This window comes from Fistularia commersonii, chromosome 9 (genome assembly GCF_037954325.1).
Source record: "Fistularia commersonii isolate RoL2024-O1a breed Wild chromosome 9, RoL_Fcom_v1.0, whole genome shotgun sequence".
Classification (NCBI taxonomy): Eukaryota; Metazoa; Chordata; class Actinopteri; order Syngnathiformes; family Fistulariidae; genus Fistularia; species Fistularia commersonii.
In genome coordinates, this window is record NC_141292.1 from 14,171,453 (window position 1) to 14,186,148 (window position 14,696).

General features: G+C 42.0%; 1 protein-coding gene across 1 annotated transcript; it reads left to right on the forward strand.

The window, feature by feature from the left end:
• Nucleotides 1-219: 219 nt before the first annotated feature.
• Nucleotides 220-13,281, forward strand: LOC147231313 (keratin, type I cytoskeletal 18). The gene is made up of 10 exons (XM_086153112.1): nucleotides 220-256; nucleotides 2,058-2,330; nucleotides 2,434-2,559; nucleotides 2,955-3,037; nucleotides 3,948-4,104; nucleotides 6,087-6,251; nucleotides 6,474-6,599; nucleotides 10,775-10,992; nucleotides 11,640-11,668; nucleotides 12,487-13,281. The coding sequence occupies exons 2-10, from the start codon at nucleotides 2,067-2,069 to the stop codon at nucleotides 12,603-12,605; spliced, it is 1,287 nt and encodes a 428-aa protein (XP_086009238.1). The 5' UTR covers nucleotides 220-256; nucleotides 2,058-2,066; the 3' UTR covers nucleotides 12,606-13,281.
• The last annotated feature ends 1,415 nt before the right edge of the window (nucleotides 13,282-14,696 follow it).

Consider the following 14,696-nt stretch of genomic DNA (forward strand, 5'->3'; position numbering starts at 1 on the left):
TCTGTGATCACAAAGTTATGTTTGTTGTTGGGAAAAGCTGTGAAACAACAGAATCTCTGTTTTGCACAGAAGTACTTGACAATTTAAACCCAAAATGTCAAAGAGAATCTCCAAGCTGGAGTTGAAGTGCTTTTTTTTTTTTTGCTGCTCCTCCCACTGCCTGCTCACTTGCATAAAAAGCCACCTGTACCATCAGAAGTACAACCCTCCTGGATTCCTCTGGATTCTCGCTGGTCACCACCTGAACCACGCCCCGGTGAGTGCTTTATCATGTGGAGAGATTTCTATTTATGAATTTCATTTTTTAATTTTTTTACAAGTTTTTTTTTGAGAGCTATATGAATTTAAAATATTTTTAAAATATGAATCTAAAAAATATATATTCCTGTGCCTTTGTTTGAGCATTTGAGCCCCATCATTTCATCCACTGTGGTGATATTTCTATGAACAACTTGTAATGTTAGATTGCTCACTGCTGTGTTTCCCAAAGACTTTGCCCCTTGTCACTGAATTTGCGCTAAGTGTTACATTCTTAATTACAGCGATGATTTAAAAAGAGAGCTTGGGCTGCTTTTCAGTTGACAAATCTAATTCCCTCGTCTTTTGGTCATCTAATGCTGAGATGATTGCAAATAATGCCCCAAAAAAAGGAAAGACACAAAGGTACATTTCCTTCCAAACAAAGTGCCTCCTTGTGTGGCTGAAATTCACTCCGAATATTTTCCCGATCATTTTTCTCGCCGGAGTCAATCTCTCATTCGAACAAGGGCTGCCTGTCTCCTTGCTGGCCCCTCTGTAGTGCCATGGGAACAGCGTCGGGAGGATCAAGTGACAGGGAGACAGAGAGCTTCCCTTCACTGCTAATCTTCCACCTGAGAAACACACTTGAGCAAATAACACACTGGTCATACACACACACACACACACAAGCGCACACACAGACAACCCACACAAACACACACACACACGCACCCACACACACACGCACACACAAACACACACACACACACACACGCACACTCACTCACAGTTGTTCAATGCTTATCTTTGATATGTCCTGAAAACCTAATGTCTAGGTGAGTGAAATGCCGGACAAGTGGACATTATGTCAGTAAGAAGGAAACAAAAACTGTCTTAGATTTCCGCTGTCTGACTTTGACGGACGGGAGTTGGGGGGGCGGATTGGTGGGGGAGTGGAGGGTCACCAGACTCGGTGGAGATGTCTCTTATTTGTTTCCATTGTTACGAGTTCTCTATTAGCCTCTTCTCCGCCTCAAAATGCATCTTATTATCAGGGTATTATCATAGTAATGGGCCATATGAATGTGCTCCCCCTGCCCCTCCACTGAGGGGCACTTTTGCGCCCCGAAGCTGAGCAGCAGCCATTTGCATTCTGATTTAAATCTAATCGAGGCAGACCGATACAAGTGGCGGCTGAGTTGTTCATCTCATGCTGTGCGGGAGACAGGTTGAAAAAGACAGTCTTGCCATACAGTCCACTCATTTTAAGACCTACCTCTTCCTCCCCCCGGTCATCAGGCTTAGGGGTCTTGAATATTAGAGCCCTACTCGTTCGCCCATTGGAGTTCAGCCAAACACTAGAGTAAAACACATTTGCTCAAGGGCCATCAAGTAGCTTGCATCCTTCCAGATGATGTGACAGCTGCTCTATATTGTTGCTCAGGAGTCGAGTCGAAACCATGCTTGTGTAGTTGAAGGGGGGGGGAGGTCTTGCATTTGTCCCCTGTCACCCTTTTTTCCTTCAGGGATGCAGCAGCTTTGGAGCGTCAATTTTCTTCATTAGATAAGACGCGTTGGAGGTCGCGGCATGAAAATGGAGACCGTGTTTTTGCTTACATAACAGATATTTTAGATGTGTTGACAGTTTTCAATGTGCAACATCATCATCTCTGTAGATGGGATGGCCTGGCAACCTCTGGAGATCAGAATCTACTGAGCCTAAGTTGGCTCCACTGATATGTCCAATTCCCTGCATAACTGGGAATTGAAGAAATGAAACTACATCCCGCTGAAATTTCCATTTCCTGTTCTCACAGCTGCTCATCATGTCAACCAACTTTTCAATGAGGTCTTACTCTGTGAGCCGCCAGCCATCCTTTTCCAGCCGCTCCCTGATGGACACCAGCCGCGCCCGATCCCGGGCGTCTGTGTCGTTCTCGGCGGCGAGCCCTCTGGCCCGTTCGACCTCCATCAGCCAAGACCTCAACGGCCCGCTTAGCCTGCAAGTCAACGGGCTCCATGGTAACAGTGCCAATGAGAAGGAGGCCATGCAGAGTCTCAACAGCCGCCTGGCAAACTATCTGGACAAGGTGGATTAGGCAGCCATGCTACCACTGGCCCCTCGTCAGCAGATGACCCAATTGGTTGCCAGCAAACATGCTTTGATTGCTAAAATTCCGTATTTTTTTCCAGGTGCATTTGCTGGAGCGATCCAATGCTGACCTGGAGGCCAAGATCAAGCAGCTGATGCTTGACCGCATTCCCAAAGGTCATGACCTCGACTCCATGATGGCCCAGGCTCACGCTGTTGAGCAAGAGGTACCATCTAATGACATCATGAACATCTTGTTTTCTGACCCGTTATTTCACCTAAATGAAACCTTTTCGGCACATGCGTTTATGAACACTAGTAGAATCAAAGATGGCCAAAGATTATTTTCCTTGGGTCTAAACCACAAATTAGAAATTATTTGACTTGATCAAACAGAAATGGTTACAGATTAATAAAGGTAGAATATGTTCCTTTAATTTATTTGAGAAAAACTTAGGTTTCACTTAGGTTCTTTTTTTGACGCCATCATCAGGAAAGTACTAGCATAAAGATAAGTTCAATTCTACCAACATGTAACTCTGCATAATCATACACTATGAGCATAATAGATGAGCACAGATAAACATAAATAATACTGTTGCACCATTGTTATTTTCAAAAGGTGAGGAAGAAGACCTTGGAAAATGCTCGTCTTATGTTGGAGATTGACAACGCTAAACTTGCTGGTGATGACTTCAGAATCAAGTAAGTGGTGTATATAAGTATGTATATATCAGTGATGTGCAGTCAGGGGAGGCAGGAGAGGCTGTGCCTCACTTCCCATTCTTGGAAAGAAAAAATGAAAAAAAGAATTAAATGGTCATACTTATCAGTGATTTGCACTTAAAAGGTATTTTTCGTTTCACACTTCACCAGTTTTTTTATTCAAAATCACTGGATTTTCACATTTACCGTTCAAATACTGAGAAAAGACGTGCGGTGAGGCCACGGAATGTTGAGCCTCAAGTCGAAACTCTGTGGCCTCACCAGCCATGAACCTCACCACATGCCACTGATTTTATATATATATATGTATTTATATATACCGCTCAAAAAAAATAAAGGAAACACTCGAACAACTAAATGTAACTCGAAGTCAATCACCCTTCTGTGAAATCAAACTTAGGAAGCAACTTAGGAAGCAACAATGATTGATTTTACATCAATCATTAAACATAACATCAGAATTGGATCAGCCTGTAGTGTGTTTTTCCACTTTGATATTGAATGTGACTCCAAATCCAGACCTCCATGGGTCAATGTATTTGATTCCCATTGATAATTTTTGCGTGATTTTGTTGTCCGCACATTCAGCTATGTAACTATGCAACTATGAACTATGTAAAGAACATTAAATTCATTCAAATCTAGGATGTGTTATTTTAGTGTTCCCTTTTTTTGAGCAGTGTTTATATGAATATATGTGAATAAAGTATGAATGAATGATTTTTTTTTACTTGCGTGTGCTGAACAGCTTCTGCAACAAACAGGCAAGTAAAAAAAAGACCATATATCCATCAAAAAGACCGCCAACTTTGTGGTGGTTGATGCTGGCAGTCTTTTTTTCCACTAGTTGTCATTCTGATAAACTGACCAGGAAGCTTGTGCTCTGCAGGTGGGAGACGGAGCTGGTGATGTGTCAGTCGGTGGATCGGGACTGCCTGGCCCTGAAGAAGGCCAAGACGGACCATGAGCAGATCATCGCATCGCTGCGTGGGGACCTAGACAGCCTGAAGGAGGAACTCTATTTCCTCAAGAAAAACCACGAGGAGGTACTCTACTGCCCCCAGCCCCCATCTCCCGCAAACCCTTCATCTGACTCTCCACCCCACCAATTCAAACCAGCAGCATGCCGCACCAACATTGGCTGGTGCTGTTTGGTGGTCTGATGTAGGGAAACAGAGACGGAGGTGTTACCTCCGGTTACCGTGGACAAAAGGGAACCAACCGGTAGATCTGGTTTCCATGAAACCCGCTTGTTTGTCTGGTCAGCTGATAGGTGACACAGATGGTAAACTAAGATGTAGTGCTCCCCTGCATAGTTTATCCAAGTTTGGATTCACAGGTGAATACCTGATGCAGGAATTTATATATATGTATATATGTATATATATATATATATATATATATATATATACATGTTTATTTATTTTATTTTTTTTCCCATTTTTCTTTTTTCCCCTCAACAGCAGAATTACTTACACACAAGCCCTGAATTTTTACAGTAATATACGGGAATTACTCTTGTGATGGAGTTTTCCGGTTGCAATGGACAGGGTATTACTACCAATGGCTCACAACAGCTGAGAAGGTTACTTGTCCCAAGAAAAATTACAAAATATTGCAAGGAAACAATCACATTACATCCTTGTGCTGGGAAATGGAGGAATGTGTAAGGATGATCCCTGGGGTTTTCATGTTTACCTTATTTGGAGAGGGAGCACGCGCTCTCTCCTCCCGAAGTAACAGATCCTCTGGGAAAAATAATAACTGCGTGAATAAAATCAAGAATAATGCATGTTTTTATCTCCCCCCAAGCCTCGAATGGAAATAGGCCCATGAATAAATATCAAGAGCACTGAAAGCGGATCACATTAAGTTTTTCCTGCAATGTACACGTGCGCAAAGAACAAAAGAGTGGGAGAGCAATCAACGTGAATAATGTGTGTGCGTGTGTGTGTGTGTGTGTGTGTGTGTGTCTGTGTGTGTGCGTGTGTTGAAAGGAGCGGGGGTAAGGTGAGCTCTGCTGCTTCAACTGTTGATGGAAAAGGTCTAAATAATAATGAAGGTGGCCTCATGTTCTCCCTGCAGCCCAGCAGTCTTGCATTATCCACGCCGGTCCACGTTCCATATGTCATTGGTAAACACCAACGTGAATGCGCGTGCCAATACAGGTGCGACACGTGCGTAGGTGTACTTGTATCAATCATCTAAGGTCAGGGAGGGGTTAAGCCAAGTGGAACTGCACATCAAGCCTGAGCGTCGCTGCCGCACTGTTTTCCTCTTCCCTTGCTTCCATCCAAGGAATTTTGTGCAAAACAAAAAACATCAGCCGCCATTTCTTGGCTGAGTATGACTGAAGTTCAAATTCCCCACTGACTCCTTCCAGGCAGGTCAGATTGTTTTGATTTTTCATCAGATTTTATTTATATACAGCGCCAAATCACAGAACAGTCTTCTCATAACAAGCTACATGTAGAGCAAAATTGTTGTATAGAAACCCCAAATTATCCCTTGAGGGTACTAAAAGGCTGTCGCCGTTAGTGACAGCCTTATACTAGGTAGAAACCTTAGACACATCTAGACACACCAATACCAGCGGCCTTCTGCCTCGACCGGTTGGGGTAAAAAGACAGATAGCTAGATACAATAGACCCCAGGGAGAAATTAAATTGTAGCCTGGCACATCAAAATTCAAATAAGTAAGAAAAATTATCATACAAAAGACCTTAAGAAACATTTAAATACAAAAAATGCTATCAAAAAACCTGAGGTAGAAAGTGTTGTGGACCAGATTCACAATTTGGAGGATGAGCGTTAATTGTCTTTGTCTTGTTAGAAGACAAAGGTAATTATTCAATTTCAGGAGAATTGTTGTAAGAAGTGCAAAAGATAAATGATTTAAGCATGGTATAAGTATACTAGCTTTAATATCAATAAAAGAATTAATGGTGGGCACCCAGCCCTTACCGTGTCAATGTAATTATCCCCCACTCTGAAAAACTCAGTAAATATTTAACTTCTGCCCCTGCAGGAACTTGAGCAAATGAAGTCTCGCATTGCCAGGGATGAGGTGAACGTGGAGGTGGACCCGGCCAGCGGACCGGAACTAGGCACCATTCTGTCTGGGCTGCGGACCCAGTATGAAGGGATCGTGAAGAAAAACAAGGAACACGCGGAGCAGTGGTACAATAAGAAGGTATCTACACTTTGGTGTACTATTGGTCTGCAGCAGGAACCAGGACAACCTGGTAGAGAACATAGAGAATGGTTTGATTCTAGATTCACTATGCTGCCCTTATTGAACACAAACAAAACTTGCATATCAAAAATGGCAGATTAGGTCAATTTAGGGTATATCCATCAGCACTATGTTCCTCTTCATATGGTGGCCACCTATGTTTTGTTTGTGTGTGTGTAGCTGGAGACGGTGCAGCTAGAGGCGAAGGAGAGCAATGAGGCTCTGCGGGGGGCCCAGAGCGAACTGACCGAGAGGCAGCGCTTCCTGCAGACCCTGGAGGTAGAGCTGGAGAGTCTGCACAAACAGGTGAGGGCTAAATATTGCGCTTCCTAACAGCAGGATTGATTTTACATTTTCGTTTTTTTTTTTCTCAATGTAATGTAATTTTGGACAGAGACACCAAGTACTGGTAACTGCCCAAGGCTGAAATCTGACTTTGTTGATGTCTGACATGTTTGTGATTCAAATCAAACAGGTAAAATCACAAACAAAAAGGGTTTCTTCTTCAAGAAGCCCTCATTTGCCAGCTTACTCAATCAATGACAGGGTGGACTTGCAAAATTACCAAAGATTCTCTTTCGGTCTAGACCTAATTTATCCCGGCGCTGTTGTGACACACCGGGCGTCTGGGAAAAATCATTTTATTCTCTGCACTAATCCTCCCACGTTGACAGTAAACATATTATTCCACGCTGCCAAGTCACGGCTGCTTTGCTGCAGATCAGGTTTGGGTTTTCAGTGGTGAGTCATGTTGTCATAACCTGCACTTGTGTCGTCAATTCCTGGGTATTTCTTGATAATGTATTCAGAGCCAGAGGGCTCATTCGTCATGTTTTGTGTTCTCAAAAGTCAACGCTTATTATTGAGATCTGAAAAGACACGGCAGTGGGGAAACATTAGATGCTTGAAAATTTACTAAAGTAATTTGATATGATTCCGTGGACACGTGAGAGTTCATCATCTCTGCTCCCTTTCAGATCTTTCCATAGATCGTTTTTAATTGATTCACTCTAATATTGTGGCATTTTGTGGTCGTGGATGTTGGAACTTTCGCCAGTATTCATCCAATGCGTGGCAGCTACATCCAAGAGCACCTCAGTGATGGAAAGGTCCGCCTTCTTGTCTCTTATGAAAATACACAGTTGCCACGTGTGTGTTGTTGTCTTCACTTTCATCACCAGCTGATGAAAAAAGCAAGAAAACTACATGCCTCATCAGCCAACTGCAATGTCAGATATCCTGCTAATTCTTCCGACCTGGTTTGCAAAGGTGTTTCTTCACAAACTGACATTTTGAAAAGTCTAGATCCAACCATGGCACACGTGCACGAACCTTTGGCATGCATGCGTGACAGTCTGGCAATTTCTTAAATAATAAAGTTAGCTTTAACTGACGCAGAATTTTTCTGCCGAAGTCTGCCTTTTAGTTCTAACATTCACATCTGTGTAAATCTTGTGTACTTGCGTTTGATTGTCAAAATGCCATTGTGGATTGTAATCCTTCAACACCAACACTGCCCCATAACATAACAGACATGAAGGTTTTTCCCTTGAGGTATAAACAAATATTTACTTTCCAATAATTTGTTAAATTGCCTTCCTGGTATAGCAGTCGTTCTCTTCTTGTGTGCCATCACTTCTAGGTCAAGAAATTGACTTGCATTGCGACCAATGTACGTTTAATATTGGTGTAGAATTGCGTTTTCAGACAACCACAGTGATGTTGAGCTCTTGAGAGCAACATAAAATGACCTTGGGTTTGACATTTGTGACTTGGCGCAATTATGCCAAAAAAACATACACAGGATAGCAAGACGAAAAAAAAACAGATCTCCAGGAAATACCCAAGAATGCTACGATTCCATGCTATGAAAACAGAAAATAGAAAAGAAAACCGTGAAAATCTGTACAAATGTGAAAAATACCCTGGGTGAGGATGGACACGACCTCAGCGCTAATCTGATAATGCAATCCGGTCATTTCTGTGGTTCAAGGGTAAGACCTGCTCCTCATTTGAGTTCCTCAGAGCGGGAGTACTTTGATTTGGGACCTGAAATTCTCTTACTTTTCTTCTTCTTCTTCTTTCGGCTTTTCCCTTCAGGGGTCGCCACAGCAAATCAACTTTCTCCATCTAACCCTATTCTCCGCATCCTCCTCTCTCACACCAACTACCTTCATATCCTCTCTCACTACGTCCATAAATCTTCTCTTTGGTTTTCCTTGAGATCTCCTGCGTGGCAGCTCCAATTCCTGCATCCGTCTACCAATATATTCACTATCCCTCCTCTGTACAAACTGAACAATCTCAGTCTGGCTTCTCTGACCTTCTCTCCATGACATCTAACATGTGGTGTTCCTCTGATAGACTCATTCCTGATCCTATCCATCTTATTCACTCCCAAAGAGAACCTCAACATCCTTATCTCTGCAACCTCTAGTTCTGCCTGCTGTCTTTTGGTCATTGTAACAGTTTCTAGGCCATACAGCATTGCTGGTCTGACCACTGTCTTGTACACCTTTCCTTTTATTCTGGCCGATAGTCTTCTATCATATAGTACCCCTGACACTTTTCTCCGCCTATTCCAACCTGCTTGGACCCGTCTTTTCACCTCTTTTCCACACTCTCCATGGCTCTGGACTGTTGACCCCAAGTACCTGAAATCCTCCAGCTTCTTGATCTCCACTCCCTGTAGCCTCACCGTTCCACCCGAGTTCCTCTCATTCACACACATATATTCTGTCTTGCTGCGACTAACTTTCATTCCTCTCCTTTCCAGAGCATACCTCCACCTAACTAGATTTTCCTCTACCTGTTTCCTGCTCTCACTACAGATCATAATGTCATCCACAAACATCATGGTCCATGGGGATTCCTGTCTGACCTCATCTGTCAGCCTGTCCATCACCATTGCGAACAAGAAGGGGCTCAGAGGTGATCCCTGATTGAGTCCCACCTCCACCTTGAACTTCTCTGTTACCCCTACAGCACACCGTACCAATGTCTCACAGCTAGCATACATGTCCTGCACCAGTTTAATATACTTCTCTGCCACTCCAGATTTCCTCATACAATACCAGAGCTCCTCTCTTGGCACCCTGTCATATGCTTTTTCTAGGTCTACAAAAACACAATGCAGCTCTCTCTGGCTTTCTCTGTTCTTCTCTTCAGGCATCTTCTCACTCTCTAAGATCCTGTTGAATAATCTAGTCAGAAAATCTACTGCTGCCTCTCCTAGACACTTCCACATCACAACAGGTATATCATCAGGACCAACTGCTTTTCCACTCTTCATCCTCTTCAATGCTCTCCTCACTTCACTTTTACTAATTTGTGATACTTTGTGGTCTACAATAGTCACCTCTACTACCCTTGGCTCTCTTTCATTTTCCACATTCATCAGCTCTTCAAAGTACTCTTTCCATCTTCCCACCAGTCTAGCATCTGTCAATACATTTCCCTCTCTATCCTTAATCACCCGGACCTGTTGTACATCCTTTCCATCTTTATCTCTCTGTTTCGCCAACCTGTATGGATCATTCTCACTCTCCTTACTATCCAACCGAGCATAGAAGTCATCATACGCCCTTTGTTTTGCCATTGCTACCTCTATCTTTACTTTTCGCCGCATCTCCCTGTACTCCTGCAGTCTGCACCAATTACCACTCACTCATTTCTGGGAATATTCTGCATCACTTCATCTAATTAATTCCAGAACTTCTCCTTCTCTTCAGATTCACATCCCACCTGCGGGGCATAGCCACTAACAACATTGAGCGTCACACCTTCAATTTCCAGTTTCAGACTCATGAGTCTATCTGACATTCTTTTCACCTCTAGGACGTTCCTAACAAACTCCTCCTTCAAGATAACTCCTACTCCACTTCTCTTCTTGTCAGTACCATAATAGTACAACTTAAAGCCTGCTCCTAAGCTTCTAGCCTTACTACCATTCCACCTGGTCTCCTGGACACACAGTATATCCACCTTCCTTCTCTGCATCATGTCGATCAACTCTCTACCTTTTCCTGTCATAGTCCCGATATTCAAAGTCCCTACTCTACTAGTCCCAGGTTCTTTCCTTTCCTCCTCTCTCTCTCTGCTTCCAAGCACGCACTCCTCCTCTTCTTCTTGTTCTTGTTCTCAGACCCACAGTAACCAAATTTCCATTAGTACCCTGTGGGTCATCAGTATTAATGGCGGTCGTTGTTAACGCGGTCCACGACCGATCCGGTATGGTATGGTTATGGATGACTCACATGTTTGGTTTGGCAAAAGTTTTACGCTGGATGCCCTTCCTGACGCAACCCTCTGCATTTATGCGGGCTTCGGACCGGCACAGGGAGACACTGCTCCGTGCCCCCCAAGGCAGGCTTGGGGAGACACGGGCTAGTGCTGCCCTGAGGCTGCATTTGAAATTGTCTTACTATGCCCGTGTAAATCAATGACACCTCCACCCGATCCCAACCCAAATCCCCTTTCAGATTGCAGCCCTGGAGGGCAACCTGGGTGAGACAGGACAGAAATACTCAGCAGAGATGGAGCGGCTGCAGGCCATGCTGAGCAAGCTAGAGGACGACCTCTCCCAGCTGCGCCTGGAGTTGCAGCGCAACAAAACTGACTACGAGCAGCTGCTGCGCATCAAGCAGAACCTGGAAATGGAGATCGCAACCTACAGACGCCTGCTGGAGGGGGAGGAAGTGTGAGTGTGGGGTGAATTTACATTTTTAACCTCCATCAAATACGAGCACGGAAAATCACTGATATCTGGCTGAGTGCTAAAATAGCAATGAGCTCTCCTTGTCCCTGGAAGACCTGTCAGCCGCCCGATGACTAGTTTTTCATAGAGCTTTGTCTTTGGAAAAACCATTAACATCCAACGGACAATGGTTGCAGAGAAGGAAGTGTCAGTTTTCCTGGTTGTTCCATGAAACACGTGGCCTTGGGAACCCAGTGCCAACAGGATGGAACCCTTAGACACAGAAATGTACTGTGAGTTAGCAAAAATGCATAGCAAGTTAGCATAAACTAGCATACATCAAAAAGGAAACAAATAGCCCTAACTTTAATATTAGATTTTTTTTGGACAGATTATCATTATTATTATTATTATTATTATTATTATTATTATTATTATTATTATTATTATTATTATTATTATTATTATTATTATTATTAATGCCAATATGTAAATCTGAAACAACAGAACTTTTGTGAACTTTTATGCTAGATGTATGTTTGTTTGCCAAGCTAACTATAATTTTGCATGGATTTACTTTCAACAAGCATTTTATTGGCTCAGAATCCACGCTAACGCTTTTCTTTGTGGTTTCCTTTTCTGTTCTCCAGAATTAAGGAAACCCCGCCCCCACCCAAGAGTAAGTATAGTAATAATAATCCGCCGCAGGTCCAAGACTTGCATTGAAGTACCAGACAGATATTCTTCAATACACACCCAGGTTGTTTTCAATACCAACATGAGTGACAGTTCTGCGGCTGTTGCAACTCACATGGGCGTGAAGCCACTGTTCCAAGTTCCTGCAACAGTCTTAAAAGGGATGACTCAAACAACAGAAAAGGCTTGAATGTGTAATTATTTTTGAAAGAAAATTAATTGTTGCAGACAGTGAGGTGACAGAAGCCCTGGGGAAAAATAGTGTATCAAGATTTTAAATCTATTTATATGCTATATAATTTTCAGTTGTAATGAACTTCTCAGTTTTCATCTGCCAAAGTGAAATATCTTGTTTGCTTTAGTTCAGGTATTGAACTGATGTAATAAAATGCTGCTCGTTAAATTAGATTGTATTATAATTGTCAGATCATTGCATTATAAATTTACAATTGTTGTATGTGAAGTCAAAAGTAATAATCCAAGTCATCCCTTGTTATTTTGTTGAATAATCCAATATTGCTTTATTATTAATTATACGCTTCTTTTATACACAATATAACAGAAATGTACTTTAGAAAAACACTTGAGACATCACATTATTATGTATATGTATTTTTAGATAATTTTAGATTTAGATTTTTTTGTTAACAGGGAAACATACGCAGATTATGACAAAGTTTCTCAATTCACATGTTTTAAATCTCATCCAATGTCATTGTTTTTTGTTTTTTTTTCTGTCCATGTGAACCAAGTCTTATCCCTTCCTGTTCTCACGTCAGCCTGTGTTCTTGTCGTCCGCAGAGGAGCCTGACGTTCGCACCAGGAAGATCGTGAAGGTCGTGACTCAGACGATGGTCGACGGCAAGGTGGTTGACGAGTCCAGTGAGGTGGAGCAGATTGAGGAGACCAAGAAAGCCTGATGAAACAAGAAAACCAAAAATAAAAGAGCTCCTGTTTTTCTGAGACATTATTTGATTATGAATGTTCTGTGTATTCTAAGGTTTCTGGTAACTTGTAACACTCCTGTTACTGTCCTGGATATGTCATATGCTTGCTTTGGTTTTTGTTTTTTTAATCATATACAAATTTATAATTTTCGTCTAGTTTGTGGGACAATTAATGAACAATATCAGCAACATTTCAGTGAACATAGAGTGGTTTCTGCAGCAGGACGTCCTCATATACAGTAAGGACAATGAGTTTATAGAGGGAAAAATCCAAGTGTCTTCATAATACCACCTAATACACAGCTTGTTACAATTCAAAAATGTGCATGCATATCAAACTAAATGAATTATTAAACATTAAAAAAAGTAACAACATTGAAGTGAATACATTTTTGTAATGTCTTCGCGTCGATGTTAGGATCTGCTGAAGAGCGTCTCTTAACTATATTTACACCATTGTTAAATAGCAATACGTGTGTCCTTGCCACTATTTAATTAACCAGTGATCTAAGTGTATCAATTTGTTAGTGTACTGAAGTTTAGTTTACATAACATAATATGTACTTTTCCACTTTGAACACAGACGTTGTGAAATCAGCTTGTTGAAATGTATGTATTTCGTCTAAATAAAGTCTATCATGCAATCAGACTATGTTTCTACCTGTCTCAGCAGGTTGGGAAGCAGGCTTGACTGAACTGAAGTCTGGCCTGTTTTCTTCAGCTGTCATGGGGGATCTGGGTCTGTGCTTTTTTTATATTACTAATACATTTGGGGGAGGGTACTTTACTGGGAATGTATCATACAGAAGGACATGGAGTTTCAAGTAAAAAGCAAGTTGAAAAATAGGCAAGATTCTCTGAGTTCTTTGTTGTAGTTTGTGGAGTGCAAATTTGGACATTGCTCTATCAGCTTTATTACTTCCAAATATTTTCTTCAATGTAATCCCACAATGAGACATATCAGTACAGAAATGTATGTATTATAGATGTAATTTTTAGTTTAACAGGTTTAACCGGTAAGTGGTGCAGTGGTAAGTGCTCTGCATAAATTCAAATGATCCCTGGTCTGAATCCAGCAAGGGGCCTTTCTGAGTTCCCGTCTCTGCGTGGGTTTCCTGTGGGTTCTTTGGTTTCCTTCTGGAGTCCAAAAACATGCATTGTGTCCATTGTTAATCCTAAATTGCAGAAACGTTTAAATGAGAGAATGAATGTTTGTATGTCTCTATATGCTATGTCAATCAAAATGAGAATAGTTGCATGTCTCTATTTGTGGTCCTGTAACTGACTGGCAACCAATCCAGATTGAAGCCCCCCTCTGGCACAATGACAGCTGAGATAGGCTCCAATTACCACCCTGTGACTCTGCATGCAGGACAAGTGGCATATAGAATGAATGAGTTTGATCCCATTATTTAATAGGAATAAATCCCCAACATAATACAAACTATTACTATCTACAAAAGTTTTCTTTTTCGTATCATGACACGTTTAATTGTTCTGCATGTTGGTCTGGAAGCTTCCTGCATTTTCTTTCTCAGTGCATTGCATGTAGTTTGAAGTGTTCACAAATTTTAATGTCATGAAAAGCACATATATAAACATTAAACACATTATCCATCTTACATGGAACACTAACAAACTAAAAAATAAGGGGGATGTGCAGAACTGTGGCAACTATAGAGGGATAAAGTTGATGAGCCATACAATGAAGTTATGGGAAAGAGTAGTGGAAACCAGAATGAGAGCAGAAGTCAGCATTTGTCAACAGCAGTATGGCTCATGCCGAGAAAGAGTACTACAGATGCAGTATTTGTGTTAAGAATGCTAATAGAGAAGAACAGAGAAAGCCAGAGACAGCTGCATTGTGTTTTTGTAGACCTAGAAAAGAATATGACAGGGTGCCAAGAGAGGAGCTCTGATATTGTATGAGGAAATCTGGAGTGGCAGAGATGTATGTTAGACTGGTGCAGGACATGTATACCAGCTTCGAGACAGTGGTGCGCTGTGCTGTAGGGCTATCAGAGATGGGACTCCATCAGGGATCACCTCTGAGCCCCTGCTTGT